We start from the raw sequence: 23,976 nt of genomic DNA on the forward strand, positions 1-23,976 counted from the left end.
TTTCTGGCTCAAGGTCTCAAGAATGACCCCATGCAGCACAGGCCATAGTTATCTCCTAACACATATATACGGCACACTAGCCTTTCCTCTCTGTGCTTGTATATGTGTCTTGTACAGAAAAGCTTCCTCTACCTCCCTCCGTCTAGGACATCTCTTATTTTTAGAATCTGGCTCAATGCAGCTATAGCCAGCATTCATACTACTGCAGCTTTAGGTGGAGGGAGGAAGCCTCCACCCTAGCACCAATTATAAAATGTTCATTTTCATTGCATTTTTAGCTATTGCTGCTATCTTACTCATATTTTTTGAATGATTAAATTTATTCGACCCAGTCTCAGAGTGTGCACACTAATTCACCCTACGCCGTTTTACATAATACACTTGATCGCAGCTGGGACACGGAAGTTGATTTGCTGTGGACATGCAGAACTAAAAGAGGGCGGTGATGGATATGAAGTTGTACGATTCAAATAACCCAAAGGACTTTAGTAGTAAAGAAAAAAAAAAAAAAAAACACCAAAACAATAATACTATGGCAGCTTTTCTTCATCATCTCTGCTAGGAAAAAAAAACTCAAAAGAAAAACACAATATTAGTCACTCACATGGTTGCCCCTGGCATCATGGTTAGGAACGCTTGCCTACCATCTGCTTCTGTAAACACTGTTGCCTAGTTCCCTCCCCCGGCCACCCCCTCGTATCTGCAGGTTTCTAGCTACACCGCTACAGAGCGAGGGCTGTAGGCACCGTTTGGCTTTGCTTTCCCTGTTACACAAGTCGAACACAAACACAGCTTTATCACAAGATATTTTTAAAATGACCTTTATTGATATCAGATTCAAAACATACTGATTCAATCTTCTATTACTCTTTCATCCTTAAATGCTAAAATTATAAGGCTCAAACAATAAAAAAAAAGTTGGAATTACAACAGCCCCATGGTGGGATTAGCTCAGACATTATAAGATCACGTGTGAAAAGATCAAGAACCTAATAATAAATACACACAATATGCTAATATATACTTGAGTAATGTATATGTTCGATGTGAATACTTAAAAGGTAAAGCAACTTTAAATCGAAACAAAACACCACCACAAATTAAAATGTTGAATTACACACATCACAACGGAAACTGGACAGAGAGATCACAGTTTGGTCAGGTTGATGGAGAAGTCTTTGGTTGTGCGGACGGCTCGACCTCCCAGAGCTGCAGCTTCATACCTTGTCCAATGGCTACAATTTAGAAGCTGAAGATTATGACCTTGTTCAGTGTCAGGTGTGGAGGTCCCACTGGTACGTTCCTCTCTAAGCGAGAGGAGTTATCTGAAATCAAAAGGACATCATAGGCTGTGTACAAGCCTCAATCCCGGTTTACTGGATATGGGAACCGTCTCTGCTCTATAGGGGGCGATGTTAAAATAGGGCACTGTGTCACTCACCGCTACCAATCCTCGATACGGAGGGGAAAGGGAACCCATCCCATGATGACTGACTGACCCACATACATGATCCTCACCAGACACATTTAAAAAAGAAATAGCTCATTTCAAAGAGAAAGGACATTAAACAAAATGCTTGTCAAAGATCGCTACTACTGGAAGTGGAAAGCATTTGAGCCACTGCAGCTGCTACATTTCACTCAGCATCAACGTCCCCAATCCAATCAGGAAAATCAAACTCAAGAGCAATAAATACAAGGATAAATAAATCATGTGCAAACGATTAAAGAAAAAAGAATCAAGACAGAACAGAGTGCTGATTTTTTCCGACGGAGAACACGGCAGTTTGAGTGTGTGCTGCCCCGATTAAAATCAATCCCTCCTGCAGTAAGGTGCTGTGCTTAATGTGTTCTTCCATGGATCCAGCCAGTGAGAATCCTGCGAGTGGGTCTGACCAGGGGCCGTCTGAGCGCCGTTATGACCATGCTAATCGAGTGTGCTGCGTTTGCTCATGAACGCCGTACACGGGAGTAGAACAGAGCAGAAATCCCGCCTCGTTAAAACGCAAAAGTTTGAATTTCACAGACAAGCTTGCACGCATACACACGTGCGTGCACTCGCTCACACACTCAAAATGTGCACAGGAGAGGAACAGCGCTGATGCGATGACCGTCACGTTCTCGGGGGCTAGGCGTGTGGGCCTCCAGGAGAAAGATATAGGCTGATAGTGAAGTTGTTCATATTACACGTCTCTCTCCGGCAGTCTCTCCACAGCAAGGACGAGGCCATCAGTCCCATCCATTGTCCTTGATCATGTGGGCGAGTTCAATGATGAACTTGCCTTCCTTGTACTTTTGACTGCTTTCAAAGGCATGTTCCTGGAGAGAGTAAAAGAGGGAGAGAGGACAGAATGTGTGTGCGAGAGAGAGAGAGAGAGAGAGAGAGAGAGAGAGAGAGAGAGAGAGAGAGAGAGAGAGAGAGAGAGAGAGAGAGAGAGAGAGAGAGAGAGAGAGAGAGAGAGAGAGAGAGAGAGAGAGAGAGAGAGAGAGAGAGAGAGAGAGATGGTGTTCTTAAGTTATGATAATATCTGGAAGAATCATGTCATGATCCAGTCTTGCTGATCCAAAAATACTGGACAGCTGTTAGCCTAATTTACCCTGTACCTGTCAAACACATCTCCTTCAAGAGCAATATAGGTCAGCAGAGCCCTTTGGACTGAGCACTGGACTAAAATGGAAGTGGTAATGATTTTAAATCTATACCAAGTAACGGATACCAGCGATCAGATTCATCACGAGTGTGTTGGAGGTGAACCGGTACAGGCACACCAACGCTTGGTTGGGTGAAGTGTAGCCAGGCTGGACCTTGTTGACCTCCCCAACTCCTCTCCTCCCTTCTGCTCCTCCTCGCCTAGATCAGCAGGTCAAGACTTGTGCTTGTGGCGACAATGACAGAAGACCAGGCTCTGACAGGGTATTAATATCTCCCTTACAGATGGCACAGCGGAAGAAAGACCCATGATTGGCATGCTTACAGTGACACATGTGACAGGTGGCTGACCCGATCTGAGCCCAGCCCACGGGCCGACGGCCTCTAAAGTATTATAATTTTTATAGAATGTTTTTGTACTGCAGTGCCTGATCACAAAACCTAATGTCACGCACAGCACAGCTAATGTGGGAAGGCGCTTTGTCTTCCACTTGATGAAGCGAAACAGTGACCTTCTCAACAATAGCACCGCACTCTCTCTCTTCTATTCTACTTTTCTCCTGTGTACCTGTGGGTGCTGCAAAGTGATACAGACACTGTAGGTTTCTCCATGAGTTGTTAACCAATCTCTGTCCAATAGAGTGTGTTCTGGTCAGATGAGCTAGAACACGTGTCTATTTAGAGGCCCTGAACGGTTGTGTGCATCAGAAGCTCTGGAGCCAGTGGGTGTGGTCTCTCAAAGGCCAAGTGCACGTGTGTGGATGTGGTGTAGGTGTAGTGTAGGTGTGGGTTTGGGTGTGGCGTGGGTGTAGTGGTGGTGTGGGTGCGGCGTGGGTGTAGGTGCTCACTGACTCACATATTTCCAGCCAAGTGTGGTTTTGCAGTTTTCACAGTAGATGTCGGCCACGGCATGGAGACCCGTCAGCAGCACCCTCTCCTCAGCAGGCCCGCAGCCAACATTCACACTGATGACCGGGGAGAGAGGGAGAGAGGAAGAGAGAGAGAGAGAGAGAGAGAGAGAGAGAGAGAGAGAGAGATGCAGCTTGGAAGTGGGCGGGAGTGCAGATACACAGCGGTCTGGATGAATAGATATGGCTGACAAAAAAAATAATGTCTGAGGCAATTTGATAACATGTCTTTTCAGTTTTTGTTTGAAACCAACACTTACACAGAATTGAACAGGTACGCTCTGCCTTGGCTTCCTTGAAAAGACTGCAAAATAAGAAAAAAATAACAATCCAGCTATCTAGGAGAGCTTTGTAAATGATGTGGGCTTTGAGTAATCTCTCAAGCACATAGTAAAACAACAGTAAGATACTCTGCATAATAATGCCAAGTAACAAAATAATGTTTTGTCAGTGTCATCAATGCACACATTACAAATGCACCTTAATGAAAAACAAACGCCGCCTTTATGGTGCTAAATGCTTTGCCGGATGAGGTTTCCCAGGGAGGGTGTGAACTAGAGGCAGGGCCGTGATGGTGGCTGCCCGGCCTGATGGGTGTGAACCAGAAGATCCCCAGGGTGGCACGCTATTGGCTGAGCACTGGCCTAATGGGCGTAGACCAGACGATCCCCAGGGTGGCACGCTATTGGCTGGGCACTGGAGAGCTCAGTCTGGAGCAGTACTTTAACATACATATTATATCCTACAGCAGCAGGGCCAGGAAGAACTAGGGCATGAGATTACAATTACATTACAATATATTAAAACACACTGGAGGACCCATAATGAAAGTGTTAAAGATGGGCTTACAACAATTATAGTGACAATGATTATTTCTAATAAACTACAAGATTCATCAAAATATCAAAAATATAAGTCTGTAATCGATCAGGATGCTCACAGGATACAAATAAAATACTCAAAATTCAATCAATAAGTATTTTAAAGGTCAATGTGATACTACAGTTGTGATACCAGTTATCAAATCAAATATATTTCTATAGTGTTGTGAAAAGCGCATGTCACAAAGCGCTTTACAGGATTTACAAGGTTAACAATACTATGGGTCCAAATCCCTAATGAGCAAAGCCAAAGGCGACAGTGGCAAGAAAAAACTCCCTAGATGGTGGGGAATAGGAAGAAAACTTGGGAGGACCAAGACTCAAAAGGGAACCCATCCTCCATTGGCAGTTATCAGACTATCTACAGTACGCCCTAATAAAGACGCATCCATACGTCTTAGTCACCAGTGCTGCAGTCTGTGGTGAACCCAAAAACCTCCTTTCCTTACCGTACTATACCGTTCTGAATCTGAAGTACAAACAAAACAAAAAGCCAAAAGCAAGTCCCTCACAACACACACGGGTACGAGCACACGTCAGATCGAATGCCTCTCTCTGGTTATCTGGATTACTGAGAGTTTAAGCCCTGCTCAGCCTGGGTGTGTAGCCCACTGCCAGTACACTGCAGTCTGTCTTCTTTGGCCCACAGAGGTGCGCGGTCACCATGGCTGGAACCCACACTGCCCAACATTCAAGTTACTATCTACATGCTTAAGGGAGCAGACACACCACAAACAACCAATCTACCAACAGGCTTTCAATAACCACCCTGCAGAAATATTCCCATTATAGTGGTGTTGCATACTACAGCCTGTGTGTCTGGGACACACAGAGGAGTGTGCATGAATAAAGATTGCTGTAAAACCCACAAGCAGTTTTGGTTACTAGTTAGTACCATTCCAGCTTAATCCATAAACATGTACGTTATCATTATAAAGGACCAACAACTGCATGGAAAATGTTATTAATTAATACAATAGAATTCATATTATATTAACATTAAAATATAAGAAAATGAAAATGTATGAAATATATGTATGAAACCATGAATGAAACCATGCCGATAGGTGTGCGATAGTGTTTGGTGTGCGGTAACCTTGGAGATGAGCTCGTCATGGTTGGCCAGGTGAGCCCTGCAGTGGATGCAGCTGTAGGTGCGGTGGCAGCTGGGCAAGTAGGCCTGGAATGTCTTGGAGCGCGTCATGGCAACGGCAGCGGGGGCGGGGCCAGAGGCCGGGGACACGGCACGCGGACGCAGCAGGAAGGGCCCGTCAGCCCCAGACGGCTCGCAGGGGAAACAGTGGAGCACGCAGGTGAGGGCCGTGGTGAAGCTCTGGGCGGGAGGGGACACGCCTGCACGTGACCCCGAGGAGGAGACACAAACAGGGTCATTCAGGGGGACCTCAGGCATAACAACAACAACAACAGGCCACGCTACTATTGGCTAGTTTTTGACTATGGTATGATTTTATCTTACCACGAAGAGCCTTTGATAAGAACAGCTGTATTCACAGCACACAAAGTCATTGTGTATTTGTATGTTTTGCACTAGGCATAATACTGCTAATTCACACCCCTGCACGCACACACACACACACACACCTTTATGTGGACAGCCTCCATCTGCTAACTCTCAATGTCAAGCCTTGTGCCTACGCTAAGCCAGTGACAGCAGAGGCAGAGAGCCCCAGTACACCACGAGAGAACAAGACAAGAAACATGGGGACAGCCAGTACACTGACACGGACGTGGGGACAGTACGACAGACAGTATGCTAAGACATACACGGGGGCAGGGAGACAAGCTTGTAGCCTGTATAGCAGTATAGAGAAAGCCTTGTCTAGCAACAAATAACGTGGGCTATGGCAAAGGCCAGAGAAGCTACTAACAAAACAGTTTCTCTTCTGATTTCAGGACCATTGTCTATTCAAGACATCCCGTGTAATCCTGATAACCTAGTCTTCCCCCTACTGGTCCCCTGCAACAGACCAACACTATTAAATATGGGTGATCATTCCATAATCTGACACTGGAGTAGGAAATTAAGTGAAAATTGTTTTTAGTTTATGTAAATCACTTCAGGAATATACACATATTGAATACGAACATTTTGACTTAAGGTGGCTTGCCCTAGCAGATTCATTTATAGAAGCTTTTCCCTGTATAGCACACTCATGATTGTTTATTTGTATAAGTTTGCTTAAAGACCACAGGGCTTGCTGATTGGATATTATTTGGGTGGTAGTCCATTCTCCATCCTGCACATGCCCAGCCGGGACGTCACACTGGCATGGATCTCCGTGTCCAGCTGCTACTCATCAGGCACTGCAGCGCTATTATTTAAGATTCAACAATTTAGGGAGGAAAAAAAAACTTTTCTAATAAGATCTGCTTTCAATTGTAAATCATTAACGTTACTTTACATATGATTTTTTATTGCTTTTTAAATAATTATTATACATTTTCACAGCTCTATCAAAATAGTTTTTCTACTTTTCTACTTTCTAAAGAGTTGTAAATACTGCACCACTGTATCTGGTTCTTTTCACAACAAAAACATTTTTATAATTATGTATATGTATGATATGTAGATCATGAATACACACCTGGAACTAGAAATTAAATACCAATTGCAGAAAAATCCCACAAAGCCATTTTCTCTAAACCATTCAATGTCAGATGATGGTGATATACCATGGTCACATACATAAACTGTGCATGTCAGCATATGGAGTCCATTCACTAACTTTGCACAGTTTCTAATAAAATGGCAGTGTTTAACAAACTAACCAGCCACTTTATACCATGAAGTACTTAGGAATCCAACAAAGCCACAGTGATAACATTAACCAAAAGAAACCTGTACTGAGATCTGTGGGGATTGTGTTTTATCACCAGAATAAATAGGATTCAAAAAGAACTCCCTCTAGATCCAAGCACTTACCACCCAAACAAAACATTCCAGCATCTCAACACGAGTCAGCATTATCAGTATTGCAATACTGATATCACTAATTCAATCAGCATGAGAACAGTACTGCAGATATGGTCAAATGCAGTTAAAATTACAACAGGACATTACCGTACCCAAGCACAGTTACTATGGATTTGTGCTTTCAGGCATGCCTGGTCTGGGGGGAATTTGCCTACAGCTCAGACTAAACCTCCAAGGCTTCATGGGAAGGCGAGCGTTAAACCGCTCCAGACGGCACCGTGTCTGTTCATAGAGTTACTGGAGCAGCTGCCTGAAACTGGGCTCTTAAGCATAATTAACCATCATTGTGTCCGCAGAGTCCTTAAGGGCCCGGCTAATTGATACAGCTGCCCACTCTCCTGTGTCTCAATCACACCGGACCTCCTTATTTGGACATGCAGGACATGTTGTGCCTGACCACTGCAATGGTGCTGTTGTGGTCTAAAATGGAACAGGGAAACGCTTAGAGGATCACTGTACAAAAGGTGCAATACAGGATGAATGTCGGCCCATTGCTGGCAGAAGAGACAGAGAAACATGACCAACGGATGTAATCAGGATGGACCGTAACTACATCAGCATCTTCGCCACCGTGTCTATCTGGTTAGCTTGTTTACCCCCCTTCCAATTAGTCTATATCAGATCACAAAAATAAAATATCATTTAACTTTATTAAAATCAGTGGCATAATCCAGGCTTCACTTTCTCATAGAATAAAAATACATCAAAATACTTTTTATTAGCGTTCAACTAATCATCTTTAATACATGATAAAAATATAAATATGTACATAAAGCGCACCAACAGGAAATCCACTTTTAGTAACTAGCTCAGTTTCATTTCAAAGAGGATAACAAATCTGTAATGCCGCTCATGTAGCAATAGGCCCAATCAGAAGCCCTATGAGCATCTGCTGTACCTTGTCTATCCCCTTATCTGATTCCTATCATGCCAACAGCAAAGCACTCCCATAATAGCTACTCTTTCTGCTAGCCTTTTACATATGCCAACTTCCAGCAACCATGGCCTGCCACAGGCATCATATCAACGGTTATTTACAGCCATGGATTAACCACAAGCAATTGTATGTAGAAGACTGTGCTAATGTATTTATTTTACTTTAAATTGCTGCGGTCATTGTATTGTTGTCAAGCTGACAGAGGATGGGTAAATGTCTCTATTTTTGGAGCATCACATCCTTACAATGTCTGGCTGATTTCCCAAATCTGCAAGTTCTCAGACCTGTGAGGCCTCACATCGATCAAAACCATGAGGTGTGTCCTGCCCTACTTTGTGTAGCAAATTTTCTCTGCATTTCTGCCACCACACATGTTCTTCACACAGACCGTCCTCTAACTAAAATGTCAAGTCCCAATCTGATGGCCACGTCATGTACGGAGTCATCGTGGAGGTTCCTGAAATGTCAAACAAGCAAGGACAGATGCCCATGGAGAGAGACGGGCCGGGCCCCTGGGCAGATCCACACCACGGTGGTGTGGCCCACTACAGGGCACCAGGCTGTACACTACAGGCATGTTGCCCAGGCACACAAGTCCCAGAGTGCTGCGGACAGCCAGATCAGCTCGCCATCTCTGGCAGTCCAATTCGTCCTAATAAACTTGGTTTACAGGAGGTCAGAAAGGCCATTAAGGCTATAACCCGCTGGACAAATTAAGGACGATGTTTGTCTGTGTGTGGGTGTGTGTGTGCGTTCGTTCCCAGGGCACGGCCGGAGCCATAACATTCAGCAGAGAAGAGAGGCCGAAATATCAACATTTTTACGAAACCTCCCAATAAATCATATTGCAGTTCTGTGTTAACCTAATCCTAAAACCAGCGACGGTGAGCATCTTAAGTTGTTTGTCCACCCAAGACGTGTCTTCAGCGTGTTTATTAGAACTTGATCAGCATGTTTAGCTACATGAGTGAGATTTTTTTTTTATTTTCACTACATAACGTGCTCAACACCGATGGTAAAAAATGGTAAACCAATTTCGATCCACATGTATAGATCCTTACGTTATTAAATATTCTATTTGGCAAAACTAAAACAGGGACGTAATCAGCACAACATCACAACAACACAAACAGTACTCCCCTATTCAAAACGCATACGCAGAAAACAAACTATTCCATCGTATCCGTTGTTACATCCTTGGCTGACTTTAGGACTATACGTGGTTGTAATTGGGTAGTGCGAACGTACGTCAGGGCATTATTTGTAGACCAATGCATGTGCTTGTGTGTGTGTGTGTGTGTGTGTATGTATGTATGTATGTATGTGCGCGCGCTTGTGTGTGTGTGTGTGTGTGTGTGTGTGTGCGCGCGCGCGCAAGACAACAAATACGATACATTTCAAACCCAAATCGCAATCTGGGCATTCATCATGGATAGATGTCATCCGCACAGCCACACAACCCCCCTCTCAAGTCACTTTTGGTTGCATGGATCAAAGTGTGAGTTAACGTTGCTCCCCAAAACATTATGTATTTGACCAATGCATTATACAACTTCGAGATATTATTAGTCTGCAAAACTACTTAACGATAGGAAAGCACATTTACCTTTGAATGGAAAAGAGCTTTAAGCAGTGACGCCTCCTGTCTCCTGGAAGTACAAATTCATTTGTACGCCGTTACCACTTTTATCGCTAAACTTTCAATGTGTCGTGTTCCTCCTCCACATCCAGACACGCACACCGTAAATAAATACAGCACGGTTGCGCATCAGCCTTACCATTAGCACCTTCAGCTTGAATGGCAATCACGACGTCCAACCAATAGGAGATGACGGCCTAGCAACAATGTGTTGATTGGCCAACGCAGAAGGTAAACTAACCAATGAGCATTGGCGTGAGAATGTGGGAGAAAAACCAAAGCGTTCCTTTCCGCCTGTTAAAATGTGAGCTAATTGATCCTACGGTGGGCTGTGAATGTTCGTTACATTAGTAGTTTCCTTTTTCTGAATCACGTCAGTTACACCGTTTAAGAGCCCCTGATGACCGGAGGAGACAAACTAACCACTTAAATAAACAGCAGCAGTGTTGTGTGAATTACAATAATATGACGTTTACGTTACATTACTGAGGTGCTTAATATATGTAAAGGCGTAATATGTAAAACATTCATATTATTGTAATGAAAGGAAAATTATTTGTGCCAAGAAATATACAGAGTACCTCATGTTCCTTCATGTTTTTGTACACACATTAATTCAGCAACATTTTTTGTATTAAATACCACCTCAAACAATAGCTTGCTTTTACTGGTCTTGTGCAAGTAAACAGCTGATTTCTATTTTAAAAATAAATGCTGCAGTCTTCTAACATAATGACAAACTTTTATTCTTAACATCAGTACAGCATACACAACAATGCTATAAAAATTACACGCAATCAACAAGCAAAAGACGTCGAGGAAAGATAATTAGACTTTCTGTTAAAAACGGCAAGTTTATTTAAGTGTGTGTGTGTGTGTGTGTGTGTGTGTGTGTGTGAGAGAGAGAGAGAGAGAGAGGAGGGTGTGTATGTATCACTGCGGAGGAGCGGTAGAAGAGATGGCACGCAAAACGCCCTTCAGAACTCTGAAGCTGGCGAGCGGCTGATTCTCCTTCGGGGGATAGCATGGCCCGCGATCCGTCACGTAGGCATATGGGAATCGTAGCACCCAAAGTCCATCAGGGGGCAGCACTACCTCCGCTTGCTCAGGATGGAAAATGGGACAGGGTGGGGGGCCTGGCTGAACCTGTTTATGAGGAATGACAAAATGAGTAGAAAATGAACATACACCACACAGAATGCAGTTCGGTAGAGGTAAGAATGATTTGCATCTTATTTGACTTATGCTTTTAATTTCCTAATCATGTTTAAGGCCTTTAACTAAAATAAACATCCAAAATAAAGCAAAAGAAATGTACCTGGACTACATTTATTTACAAGAGAGCTAGAATTGAGCAGAATAGAATGTTTCACCTGTGGACTAAGCGTAATTTCAAGTGGGGCATCAGGAACCACAATGAAGAGGCGTGCCAGCTGTGCGAAGTGAGGCTTGATACCCCTGCCTTGGGCGGGAGACGGGATGTACAGGGGCATGTCAGTGTTCAGAGTGCGAGTAGCTGGCTCCTTTGCACCTCCCTGTCCGAGAACTTTCACCACCTTGTCTGGACCAGAGCTAAGGAACCGGCGGCCCCTGCTATCCTCGTACTCAAAGCCCACGTACGCTCGCGCCACGTCATCGCGCCTCCGGCCTCGTCCCATAGCACTGCCACTGCCCCGCTTGCCGGCCGGAGTTTTATTGGGCGCCGGCCAGGAGGAGGGCCCGCCATCCAGCGGCTCGATCGAGCCTGCGTCGTCCTCGGAGCGACTTCGGATCACCACGTCCCAGGGAAGGAGGAAGACTGAGCCAGGGAGAAAGCCAGGCTGCTCTAAACCAGTGAGGCTGTTGTAGGATTTGGCTGGGCCCAGCTTCACCAGTGACCAGCTGGAGAACTTGGGCAGCAGTCCCTTTGGGCAGCCGGAGTGGAGCATGCCGGGGAGATACTCCACAGTGGAAGCCTGCCTGTCCACACTGGGCCTCTTCTCATGGCCTTCTGCTCCATCTCCGTATGGGCCGAGGCTGTCGGTGGACTGGCCCAGGCTGAGGGCAAGACTTAGACTGGTGCTGTCTCCGGGGGTATGGGTAACAGTCTCTTTCTCTTTGATACGATCGCCTTCCCCCGATGAAGCCACTTCAGCAGGTCTGGCCTCCTCGTCGCAGACAGGAGCCGGGTCTGGCGTGCTGGCTTGGAACACAGGGAAATTTATCCTTTCCAGTTTACTGCAGCACTTCTCTTCAAGTATCTGAAAAACAATGTTTGGGAGAAATGGGTTGGAAAGAAGTGAAGATAGACCATATGCACCATACCAGCAGTTCCAATGTTCACCAGGTTTAAAAAAATAAGAGGTTTTCTAATAAAGTTAACAAACTTGATAAAAATCATAGTTGGCAGCCTGGATGTCAAATGGGTCTTCACGAGGGGCTTGTTTCCTGCCACAATTACAGGAACTTGTAGAGCGCCCTCTGCTGTTGTGGTAGAGGATAGGAGGGTTGTGATCCATCTCTGGCTTCTCTCCTGCAGCAACAAAATAGTGTTACCATCCCATATCCCATTTTTCGATGGAATAATACTCAATAAACATAATATATTTTTAAACTATACTATGCAAATCAATGAAAAGACAGTTATTGGTTATACTTGTATGAAGTGTGTTCTTTAATAAAGTTATCGTTCTCCTAAAATGCAAGTCTTTTCTACAGCGAATCAGCCTTATGCACTCTGTGGAGGTGTTTACCAGGTTTGGGCAGCAGGTGAAATTTATGCACGCAGTGCTGATCAGTGAGACTGCGCTCCTCACATAGCTGATGGCCGTTACTCCAGAACTTGTAGCAGTCTTCGTGAAGCTGCAGTGCATACCTCTGGAAGGCAACGCCCCTGGCATGCTGACTGTATACTCGCAGTGCTTGCGCTAGCTGGTTCTTATGCACCGTGGTTGTGTAGTTGTGTGGGAGGTTGGACTGATACGCGCTGTGAGCCAGGGGCAGGGCTTTCTGACACCTGTTCTCAGAGAACTTTGCATCAGCATCCAAGAAACCCTCAAGCACTTTCAGCTGACCCTGCACTTTGAGAGAGAGTTCCACTGTGTCGTCTTCACTGTTTTCTATTATGACTTGGTACAGTTTATAAGCAACATGAGCCCACTTGGAGTAGGTGGGCAGCTCAAAGTGAGATGGCTGTGGGTTCCGACCAACACTGTCATCAAAACCTTTCTTGCTCAGCACAAGCTCCACGTGTTGCCACAGGAACTCCTTTAAAGTGCAGTCCACCAACTGACCTCCTGAAGAAGACAGACCGCTGTTTTCCACATTGAACGATGGCTGTCTGTTGGAGTGACGCATCTGTTGGTAGCGTCTTTGCCCAGGAGCAGGTGCCCCAGTGTCATTTTCACGCAGGGCACAGTTTGCCCGCAGCTGCCCAAGCAAGGAGCTGATTGGATCTTCATCTGGTCCTGGAACTACATACACAAAAGCCTGGTTGGCAGGCACAGTGAAAAGACAATTACTGCTTTGGTTTGTGAGAACTCTGCTTTTACGGAAAATTCTGTAAATCTGGTCCTCCAGTGCATGTTGTAGACGTCTCCTGGGAGAGTGTTTCTTAGGTTTGTCTGCCCCTGCGTCATTACCATTTCCACCCAGCCCTGACGTACTGACCCTGAGAGCTGCATTCATTTGGAACACAAACAGGAGCCGAGGAGGACACGGCCGGCAGTTCATCTTCCATTCTTTCGAAACGGGGGAATCCTTTATTGCGCCGCGAAGTAAAGGTAACGCTTTCTGACGAAGAGCGTCAAGGGCACGAAATAACCTGTCGTAAGTGACATCGAAAGAACAAGTCGGGTGTACTAAGAGAAGAATGTGACACAGCGAGAATAGGAATAGCAACTGGACACAGTGATCTTTCTCTGCTCCCTTCCAAAATTCGTGCGCCTCGGCATGACCCAAGCCCGCTGTCAAAGACTCGCATGCCCGGAGAAGTTGACGGTTGTCGAAAACAGATGTGAGCACCAAATACAACACACGGTTCTCTTGATTATAATATGCCTTAATTAAGCTTCCTTCATCCGAGCCGTCTGTCTCGTCCGTTCCAAAAAGTGGATAGATATGTTTGTCCGCCAAGACGTTTACAAGAAATTCCTTAGCTGATCCAGCTTGCATTGCACTTTTCCCAAATATGCCCAATATACACACGCCGTCATCTTTGTAAAGAGAATCCTCAGTTATTTCCGATTGTAGTAATGATCCAATATTTGTAGGTATCGCCATTGCAGCTAGACGCAACTTGACTAGGCGGGACTTCCGTGAGCAACATACAAATGTCCCCGTACAGAAACATTTTGTTGGATTTTTTTATTTTTTCGTTCTCGTTCATTTATTTGAAATTCTTTACCAGTAAAAAAAAAATTATAAAATATGAAACTCGATATAAACATTTTGAACGAACACAGGCCTTCCACACACGTGTCAAGTATACCATGGCTAGAAGCTGTCATTTAAAGTGATGTTTCATACATTCTATAGTTAAAGAAGTACAAAAACGTTCAAGCTGGTTTAGAATGTTTATGTAAAGTACTAAAGTACACATTAAAGATAAAATATTAAAATATCACATTTAGGTCCACATAAAAAAGTCTTACAAAGCACATTAGGCTCATTGCACTGCTCATCACTGTAACTTTTCCTTTAAAAAAATCACAATGTTGACTGATCCCACCATATATGCAGACCAATATGGCACGTAATATATCAGGCAAAAGTGTGTTTTCATGCATATTTTACAATAAAGCAACCATGGTAACTTCAACCTGGTCCTCATCACTTCTTTACACTGTTCTACCAGTTAGCTCACTTAATTTTAAACCATATAAAATCTACCCATTAAAACAGGTTTAAGGGGCTATTAAGTGGTAAGGTATTGCCCCTTGCATCCTTGAAATGTAAAAAAAAAAATATATGGGTCATTTGTCATCAAACCAAATCTCCATCCAGAACAATTTTTTAGGAATGTGCAATGGCCTGAGGTCACAGTCTCAGCTGACAGGCTTCAGTGGTTAGGTTCCCACAGGCAGGGTACTCTGTATGAATGAAAGCAGGCATTAACATTATCATCAGGAAGCAGTAGTGAAGGACTCCATGTAGCTTCAGGTGGTGTTGCTTACTTGGTGTGTACGGTCCACAGCTTTGCTCATGATTGCACTAGTGAGAGAGTCCTTCTCTGCATTCTCTTTATTGCACAGCGGTGTTCTGCCTGGAGTACTGAGAAATAAGAAAATGAGGTTAGTGAAAGGTCATCATGTGAAGGCACATTTCTGTTGGGCATAGTTAGCGAACCAAATGCACAGTAAATTACCGGTCAACGCAGATTTTTCTGAGTTGTACCCGTGGCTTCAAGGGACTTCTGTTTGGTGTCCTACAAAGGAACAATAAAATTAATAGTTTAAAATAGAGCCTATACCAATCAGTCTAACCTTTGGATAAATAAAACAGATAATGGGACACAACCGAGTGGCATAAAAACTCACATGCCAGCATGAGGCCTTAGAGGTGACAGGAAGCTACACTGAGTGCGTCTCAAACGGACTTTCTGCAGGTCTGCTAATGTGACCAGAGGTGATCTCTTTCCATCTGGAGACAACTTTACAAAAGCAAGTCATTACTCTCAAGTTGTTTTACAAACACACAGTATGAAATGGCAAGATGACAAAAGAAGAAATGTTTATTTACCCGAACTTTATGTTTAACAGTTACTTTTCTTAGCTGCACAGCTTGTAGATCTCGTAGAGTCACTGCAACATGTCGATCTGACTTTTCCTAAATGAAATGTGAAGGAAAGCTCAAATATAATAGAACTTAACTTTATTCATTTGAATAAAAAAAAAAAAAAAAACCTCAAGAATTCTCCTATAACCATTACACAAACTTTATTGCCTGGTAACAGAAATGAAATTACATTGGCAAAGTCAATATATATAATTTGCAATGTATAATTTTTGTAGCTTGTTTTTGTTACCTGCAGCGAAGCAGATGTTTGTTTTTTCTTGAGAATCTGGGAGAGTTTTTGTGGAGTCTGTGTAGTGTTGGTTTGTGGTGGAAGACGAGGGGGTGGTAGAGGTGGAGGGGGTGGAGGTGGTGGTGGGGGAGGAACAGTAGAAGGTGGAGCAACAGAACGGTGTTGTAGCTGTTGTGGGATGGTTACACCAGCTGGCTGTCCACAATGGCAGGGAGAACCTTTTAATTCACGAACAATCTTGCACACAGACACAGACAAGCAACAGAAAATGATTGTCTAATTTGTCGTATACAATCAAAATAAAACTTAAAAGCTAAAGAGTAAATAATTAAATGGGACTAACTTGCACACTGGAATGTAGTAGTTGTAGTTCTGTTTGAAGGTCTTCCACCCTCTGGTGGAGAATTTCCACTCTCTTTGCATAAGCACTCCAGAAAAAGAAAACTTTCCAAAACCCAGTCCACACCTTGAAGAGGGAACAGGAGAGAGAGACACTGTTCATAGCTACCATTAACATCCGGTCACAAGCTACAGCCAAAATCAACATTTACACCTGCCATTTTGAAACCTGCTTGAAACACTACTTGTGATTAGATTTCTTACATAATTTCTCATGTAAAAGCTTTAAAGGTTATATGTAATCTGCTAACAATAGGATAAAAACATTATTCCTTACCTGGCTGATTCTGTCATGACATTGCTGTATAATGCGTCCAAATGCATGATACAAAAATCGGTCTCTGCTCTTTGGAACAGAGAGCAGTTGCTCACTGTCTTCATATTTCATCTTCACAACAGATTCTATCTTTCTTTTATCATTTGGATTAATTGTACTTTGTCCAGAGACATGCAAACAGAATACAAATGATTATAATAAATATCGTGCAAAATAGTTAACACAATACTGCAATATAAAGTTTTTGTTTACACAATACTGCAATGGAGTTTTTCCATTGAAGGTACTGTATGCATGCAAGGACGACACCCCACAACACTAGCTAGCTAAAACAGCATATATGATCTTTTATAGCTATCTAGCCTATGTGAGGCAGAATATCACATCTATATGGTAGGAGATACTCACATGTTTAACTGACTACTTGATATGCGAGTGACCGACTTGGTTTTTAAGGCCCAGCGTCGGCTACTTCCATTCTTTTTTCTGCGCTTCTGGAAGGCTCTGCCCAGACCCTGTATAACAAATAAAACACTGAACCAAACCTGCAAGCTAAATTCAGGATTTCAATTATTTATTAACAAATAAAATGATACAGACCCCGAATCCGGCCATCCTAACCAGCAACTCGGAAGCTGCTTTCAACAGTTTTTCAAAAATACTTCCTGAAAATTTTTCAGCAAATCAGACTGCGCATTACAAACAGCTGTGGGAGCTGCGTGCTCTGATTTGTTATTGAGGAACCGACGTCTGCAAGTGGCCGGTTCCAACCAAAAACCAACCAACCAACCATCGCGTCTTTTATTTGTTACCCTGGCAATGAACTACAGTGGAGTCAATATAATAGAGTTTACTTTTTTACTTTGTCGTTAGCAGCTAAAATAATAAACCTTTTTAAATTGGGAACGAAGAACACGAAGTAAATACATATTCGCTTAAATATTGTATGTATATTTAGAAACCGTAAGCCTTAAGTTATCTTTTAATCAACTTTTTAACTAAACATGCTATTTTGCTAGCTAGCTATTTAGGTTAGTTAGCTAAATGACTGGTTATTTTTAAGGAGTTTTCGAACACATGGCTGAAAAACTGCTTTGTGATCCCACTGAGCTATACAACATCCTTAATCAACACTCCCGCCTCTCAAGGCTTGCAGACTCCAACTATCTTTGCTTGATTGGTAAGACGCTAGGCAGTTTTCCTTGTTTAGCTATCCAAACATCAGTAATGTTACTTTAATCATGTAACTTATATTAGATCTAGAATTAAACTTATATTAGATTTATAAAATTAGATTAATAACACTCTAGTATGTGAGCATCTGCGTAGTTATCTGCGTGGAAATCAAATCATGTTGTTTTGTGCCATTTATTCAGATGCTCGTGACGAGGGCACATATTATTGTAGTCACATTATAACTGCCCGAAACGCTAAGTGGGTATGTTTTATAGTTTTACATTCACATTGTGCACGTATGCATTATTTGTACCCTGCTTAATGGAGACATTGCTGTATTTTGTTTACTTTTAGGATTTAAATGGAAAATGTATCATGCCATCTGATGTGGAAATTGAGAGCATGAGATATATTATTGTGTATGACAGCAACACCAGTTCCTTTCTAGATTCAGGTTAGTAGAATTAGCCTGTCTTGTAAGATTTGTTAATTATTGAACAGTTAGACAGATGCCCATGAAAAGTATGAGGCTTATGAGTTACTATATTATACTATACTATATTAAAGTATTATAGTATATTAAATACTATATTAAACTATTTTTCAATATATGTATTGCTTCCAGGACCAGCTATAGCCTGTGCTGACAGCCTTGCAGAAGCAAGCCGATATCCAATTCAGATACTTGTTGGAGGATATGAGAGGTTTTCTGCAATCTACCCTTTCTTCAGAACACAGAAAATGATGTACACAATTAGGGTAATATACTAAACCAATCTAGAGTTTCTCTCTATGGTTTTTAACTGCAACGTATATACCTAAATCACAAGAACACACAAATGCTAGCAACAAAATCAGTAGACATTTTGTTTTGTATTTGTGTGTGTGTGTGTGTGTGTGTGTGTACACACCCAGGAACTGGAAAACCTGAAGCCTTATCCAGTGGAAATTTTGCCTGGCCAACTCTATATGGGAAATTACAGGCATGCAACAAATCCTCATATTCTCAAAGATCTGAAACTCACTGCACTGATCAATGTCTCTGAAGATAGCAATCTAATGTGAGTTCATGCGGTCTTCCCAGTTTTCCTCATTTGATTGCTTGCCATTTGTACAAAGAAAAAATAACAGCACAACTCCAACTCAGACGTTGACACAAACCTATATACTGTTTTGCCAAGTAGGTTTGAAAAAGGAAGCTGCACAGTTATGTACATCCCAGCAGCAGACTCTGTGGATGCTGATTTGTCTAGTTATTTTGAGAGAGTGTCTCTTTTTCTAGGTACAGATAAGTTTTACATGCTTCACACATTTGTATGTGTAAATAATTTTTTATGTGAGCTGTGAAAGGCCGCAATGTCTCTTCATTATTCCAGCCTCTCGTCTTAACGCTGGCTCTGCTGCACTCATATTCTCAACTCATGGTATTAGCCGCTGCAGCACGCTGGCCATGGCCTTCCTAATGCACCGCCTCAAATACACTCTCAAGGTACCTCAAATTGTTTACTCAGTTGGAGGTTTAATTGTTTTCTGTAGTCAAATGCAATATCCACTCTTGCATTAAAGCCACAGCCAAAGGTTTTTAAGGTCACAGTTTTGGTTTGTGATTTTGTTTAGGAGGCATGGGCTCATGTTCAACGATGCAAAGCCAACATGAGGCCCAACCGAGGATTTGTGCAGCAACTCTCCAACTGGGAGCTCCAAATAGTTGGGAGAAAAATTACAGACATTTCGGAGCCCAATTACTGAAAATAATGCTTTAATGGCAATTCTAATATGTAATGCATATTTTAAAAAACATATTATTATAATTCATTAAGTCGTATGACGAAAAATAAACTTGATTAGATGTAATAACAATTTCATCAAGTGTGTTGAATAGTCAGAGACCGTCACTCATGTAAGCCCCACTAATATGCCTGATTTTAAGCTTCGATTACTCACCACATTACAAACACTTTTTCACATTTTCAAAGTACTTGAACGTACGATATTCAGATTCTTGTAGATATCTAATCTGGGTAACCCAATTCAGCTCCGTTATTACTGCAAACTGGCAACTCTGGTGGATGGGCGTGGAAGACGATAACGTAACTAAGCCGGTGTTACACCGGAATGTATTTTACTGCTTGGATACCTTGTGGCAGAGTTCAGATGACTCACGAACGGATGTGCTAACTAGCTAACTACCTAAGTGGTAAGAACAGAATAGAAAAGGATAGTTGGGTGGTTAGTGATTCGGTATTATAATATTGATAGACAGATTACACAAGTAAGTGACAATCTCACGATATGTTATTTAGTCCAACATCTTTATCTGAATGTTTACAAGAATGGGAGGACCTCGAAAAGGATTATCAACAGGTCCAGGTAAAAGGTCTCGGGATTTCGTAACCAAGTCTATATATAGTAGATACTGACCGGTAACTAACGTTGGTAATAACGGGTGTGTAATGAACCTGGTCTGTGAGTTAGCTAACCTAGCTAGCAAGCCAGTGTGATGACAGGTTTGGAAAATGATGATTCCTAATTGAAATTAGAATTATCCATGTTATCCAATAACAAAAACAAAAACGACTATAGTAATTACGTTACACATTTGACTTAAATTTAAATGACATTGTATAGAACAGTGTTTACTAGCTACATACACATATCCTAGCTTAGGTTAGCTAACTAAGTCGAGTAGTGAAGCTAGCTAGCGTGCTTATGTTGCCTAACAGTGCTTGCTTAGCGTTAACCAACATCAGTCCTACATACACTTAGTCTTTTAGCTAGTCAGCGTGTGTAGATTAACTTTAAGTTTACTTTAACCATGAGTGATTTTTGATTTTCTTGATTGTTTTAAGGAGACCCATCGCTTGTATAAACAGAAGCTAGAGGAGGTTTCGAAACTACAACATAGTTGTTCCGCATCTATTGCAAGACAGAAGAAAAGGCTGAAGGGTCTTTCTGATTCAATTGAAGAGTGAGTTTTGCTAGCTATTTGCATTGGTAATAACTAATTTCGGAACCATGTACATTGGCATTTATGAAGTACCTCTTCGTAAGATAAATTGCCCTGTATTGAAAGCAAGTGCACGTGTTTCAGATGCATTTTCTATACCACATTATTGTTTTCTTTTTATTAGATGCAAGCAGAAAGAGACCCCAGAGGACATGAACACAATAAATGGTATCCGGGAATCAATAAAAGAAAGGCCAAATATATTTTTCGAGATGGAAGCGTTCCTTCCAAAGAAAAACGGGTAAAGCAAATGGAAGTCGTGTCATTTGCACAACAGCCACACCATCTGTAAACATTACTAAACACTGTTAGTTATGACTCTACAAAACAGGTTTTTGATGTCACATTACTCTTTTGTAATAAGTTTGTGTTTTGTATAGTAACATTAATGCAGATCAGTTGTCTAAATTGTCTTTGTCCTTTGTAGGATATTGTATCTTTGGTGTTATTGGACATGAAACACTTGTCACTGGTGTCTGTTTTAGGTTATACCTCAGTCTTGTTCTTGGAAATGTGAATGTTACACTCCTCAACAAACAGTCAAAGCAAGTATCTGATGTAAAATTAATTGAACTGTGTATTCTAAGACTACACCAAAAGTGTCTCCAGATGTAATTTCTCTCTTGACATCCCACAGATTTGCTTATAAAGATGAATACGAGAAGTTCAAACTCTGCCTGACTGTTATACTCCTGTTCTTCTCCTTCACATGTCGATTTGTGGTCAGCTACAGGTATGGATATCGGCACAATTGGTTGTGAGATGCCTTTTTACTGCTGTACATTGTTATTCTTCTATACACTTCTATTTGACACCAGAAATAAACTAACACTGCACTGTCACTGTGTCATCTTGTAATTATCATGCTTCATTGTTATCAACTTAATTCTGTGCTATGCCTTTGGAAAGAGAGAATGAAGGGTTATAACATCTCAGAGGGTTTTAATTATCATAAAAACTCTTGTTCTTTCTCCTGGACAGAGTGGTAGATGCACTTTTCAATTTCTTGTTGGTGTGGTATTACTGCACATTGACAATAAGGGAGAGCATCCTCATTAATAATGGCTCTAAGTAAGTAATAACAACAGTTCTAGCTCACATTTGACTATGTTCTCAAATTATTATTATACATTAATACAATGTTAGAAGTTCGTTCTGAATGTAGGATAATGCCAGTTAATATTTAGGTTTCATTTCTGTTAGCTCCATCTTGATCTCTGTATAATGTCTCTAAATGTGTTGTTACAGGATCAAGGGGTGGTGGGTATTTCAACATTATGTTTCAACTTTCCTCTCTGGGGTAATGTTGACTTGGTAAGAGTGCCTGTGTTTCTTCTTTTATATGGGTGGTGAGAAATTATGTGTAATTGTAATTAACAATTGCCCAAAACTAAATTAACTACAAATTGTACCACTGTTAAAGCTGTAATCGGTATATTACGCATCGGGTTCTGAAGTAGTAACGTGACGCACTATTGGCAGACAGCTGCTTACTTTTGTTTGATAATGTTTGGCAACTTTTATTCTATGACTGCTGCCTATATTATGTCATGATTTTTGCAGTGGATTGGGAAATCCATTTGGGAAAACTGTGTTCACAGTAAAGTGCCTTGCAAAACTATATTGCTGCACATTTTAGACAGGAAAATATAATGAGAACTATTTATTAAGAATAAGAAATGATTGTCTCTTTTCCTCTGTGTTTAGGCCTGAAGGAGAACTCTACCAAATGTTTAGGAATCAGTTCCTGTCCTACTCCATGTATATAAGTAATTGAGACATTTTAAGTCTAGATATTGTCCACTTCGTTTTCTGATATCTGTAATGTGTGTGTAGAAGTGTAAGACCACTTTGATTTACCATGCAGATTTCGTCCAGTTTCTTCAGTACTACTACCAGAGCGGCTGTCTGTACCGGCTCCGTGCCCTCGGAGAAAGACACAACATGGACCTCACAGTTGGTAAGCTACAGCATATTCGAGATGGTTTTCACACTGAATCAGCACATTCCTGATACTATTAATTCTGTGAAGAAATATATTGGCTCATAGTTACTACACGTCACAAGGAAATCCAGCAAATTGTGGGTAGCTCTTTTATTGAGATAATCTCATTTGATGCCCACAGAGGGTTTTCAGTCCTGGATGTGGAGGGGCCTTACATTCCTGCTGCCATTCCTGTTCTTTGGTCATGTGAGTGTTACAGTGAGCACCGCATGAAGCCCCAGTGTTGACCCTGTTCACCATGAGCATGATAACACTGCAGCATTTCTAGTCATCGTCCAGTGTGGTCAGACTAAAAGCACAGTGTCCAGGAGAATGTGGCAGTAAATCACTCTTCAGGACTAACCCAGAGTTTCTGTGCATTTTATTAAGTAGTGTGGGACATGCCTGTGACAACTGTCACACTTCTATTAAACGATGATGTCGAGTCTGTGGTAGTTCTAATTCCTTCTAATATGCATTTGCAGTTTTGGCAGCTTTACAATGGGATTACGCTCTTCCAAATGGCTCAGCTGCCAGGATGGAAAGAGTGGCAGGTGAGGAATTGTGTAGAGTAACATCTTCTGAAGTACTTGATTAAGGGATCAGAACCTGTTCATCAGAAGTTTTTAAATAAATTGATACCAGACTAAGTCAATACACTACCACTGTAGAAGTACAATATATATTTACACAATGCATTTTAAACTGTGATTTTCTTTTTATACTCTATAATGTTTTTATCGTTGATAATTTTTCTTTATTGTCTGCAGGTTCTTATGTGTGGTTCCACGTTCCTTGTGCTTTTCATGGGAAACTTTTTCACCACACTGGGTGTAGTTTACTACAAATACACAAACCAGGACAAAGCAAAAGATTTATGAATGTCAAATTAAAAGCCAAAGATGTCATAATTAATTGAATCAGCCTGTCAAAGATAATTATGTTTGCACTGTGTTTTATTTTTATTTTTTGTAATTCATTTTGTACTGTGCTTATAAATGTAAAACCTTGTTGCAGCCTACTGTGTGCTTTCAGTTTGTTTGTACAATAATTGTTGACTTAAAATGTCAAACTAAACAAATGATAATGGAGCCCAAATAAACAGGACATTTCAATCCA

General features: G+C 41.8%; 5 protein-coding genes across 8 annotated transcripts; 2 read left to right on the forward strand and 3 right to left on the reverse strand.

The window, feature by feature from the left end:
- Positions 1 to 805: 805 nt before the first annotated feature.
- ypel2a (yippee-like 2a) lies at positions 806 to 10,150 on the reverse strand. The gene is made up of 5 exons (XM_077020279.1): positions 9,978 to 10,150; positions 5,536 to 5,792; positions 3,819 to 3,862; positions 3,507 to 3,615; positions 806 to 2,319 (listed from the first exon to the last, which is right to left on the reverse strand). The coding sequence occupies exons 2-5, from the start codon at positions 5,641 to 5,643 to the stop codon at positions 2,230 to 2,232; spliced, it is 351 nt and encodes a 116-aa protein (XP_076876394.1). The 5' UTR covers positions 5,644 to 5,792; positions 9,978 to 10,150; the 3' UTR covers positions 806 to 2,229.
- Positions 10,151 to 10,739: 589 nt separating this feature from the next.
- On the reverse strand, positions 10,740 to 14,300 carry smg8 (SMG8 nonsense mediated mRNA decay factor). The gene is made up of 4 exons (XM_077020281.1): positions 12,743 to 14,300; positions 12,377 to 12,522; positions 11,384 to 12,250; positions 10,740 to 11,156 (listed from the first exon to the last, which is right to left on the reverse strand). Exons 1-4 carry the CDS (start codon positions 14,268 to 14,270, stop codon positions 10,944 to 10,946), a joined length of 2,754 nt encoding a protein of 917 aa, XP_076876396.1. The 5' UTR covers positions 14,271 to 14,300; the 3' UTR covers positions 10,740 to 10,943.
- A 250-nt stretch (positions 14,301 to 14,550) lies between these two features.
- On the reverse strand, positions 14,551 to 22,856 carry prr11 (proline rich 11). 2 transcript variants are annotated; one of them, XM_077020295.1, is made up of 10 exons: positions 22,734 to 22,856; positions 17,099 to 17,205; positions 16,691 to 16,847; positions 16,358 to 16,480; positions 16,015 to 16,251; positions 15,729 to 15,815; positions 15,527 to 15,639; positions 15,355 to 15,414; positions 15,164 to 15,260; positions 14,551 to 15,079 (listed from the first exon to the last, which is right to left on the reverse strand). In XM_077020295.1, exons 1-10 carry the CDS (start codon positions 22,734 to 22,736, stop codon positions 15,056 to 15,058), a joined length of 1,008 nt encoding a protein of 335 aa, XP_076876410.1. In that variant the 5' UTR covers positions 22,737 to 22,856; the 3' UTR covers positions 14,551 to 15,055. The 2 variants fall into 2 exon arrangements, with proteins under 2 accessions (XP_076876410.1, XP_076876408.1); XM_077020293.1 differs by lacking the exon at positions 22,734 to 22,856 and adding an exon at positions 17,291 to 17,435.
- On the forward strand, positions 17,512 to 19,640 carry styxl1 (serine/threonine/tyrosine interacting-like 1). 2 transcript variants are annotated; one of them, XM_077020297.1, is made up of 9 exons: positions 17,512 to 17,634; positions 17,754 to 17,870; positions 18,067 to 18,128; positions 18,221 to 18,320; positions 18,492 to 18,625; positions 18,782 to 18,927; positions 19,051 to 19,148; positions 19,243 to 19,355; positions 19,484 to 19,640. In XM_077020297.1, the coding sequence occupies exons 2-9, from the start codon at positions 17,768 to 17,770 to the stop codon at positions 19,613 to 19,615; spliced, it is 888 nt and encodes a 295-aa protein (XP_076876412.1). In that variant the 5' UTR covers positions 17,512 to 17,634; positions 17,754 to 17,767; the 3' UTR covers positions 19,616 to 19,640. The 2 variants fall into 2 exon arrangements, with proteins under 2 accessions (XP_076876412.1, XP_076876411.1); XM_077020296.1 differs by having other exon boundaries at positions 17,519 to 17,870.
- On the forward strand, positions 19,989 to 23,878 carry tmem120aa (transmembrane protein 120Aa). 2 transcript variants are annotated; one of them, XM_077020291.1, is made up of 12 exons: positions 19,989 to 20,236; positions 20,716 to 20,834; positions 20,998 to 21,114; positions 21,359 to 21,418; positions 21,511 to 21,606; positions 21,855 to 21,944; positions 22,122 to 22,187; positions 22,581 to 22,642; positions 22,741 to 22,833; positions 23,000 to 23,064; positions 23,343 to 23,411; positions 23,628 to 23,878. In XM_077020291.1, exons 1-12 carry the CDS (start codon positions 20,159 to 20,161, stop codon positions 23,736 to 23,738), a joined length of 1,026 nt encoding a protein of 341 aa, XP_076876406.1. In that variant the 5' UTR covers positions 19,989 to 20,158; the 3' UTR covers positions 23,739 to 23,878. The 2 variants fall into 2 exon arrangements, with proteins under 2 accessions (XP_076876406.1, XP_076876407.1); XM_077020292.1 differs by lacking the exon at positions 19,989 to 20,236 and adding an exon at positions 20,299 to 20,373.
- Positions 23,879 to 23,976: the final 98 nt, after the last annotated feature.

The sequence above is a fragment of the Brachyhypopomus gauderio genome, chromosome 10 (genome assembly GCF_052324685.1).
Source record: "Brachyhypopomus gauderio isolate BG-103 chromosome 10, BGAUD_0.2, whole genome shotgun sequence".
In the NCBI taxonomy this organism is placed as follows: domain Eukaryota; kingdom Metazoa; phylum Chordata; class Actinopteri; order Gymnotiformes; family Hypopomidae; genus Brachyhypopomus; species Brachyhypopomus gauderio.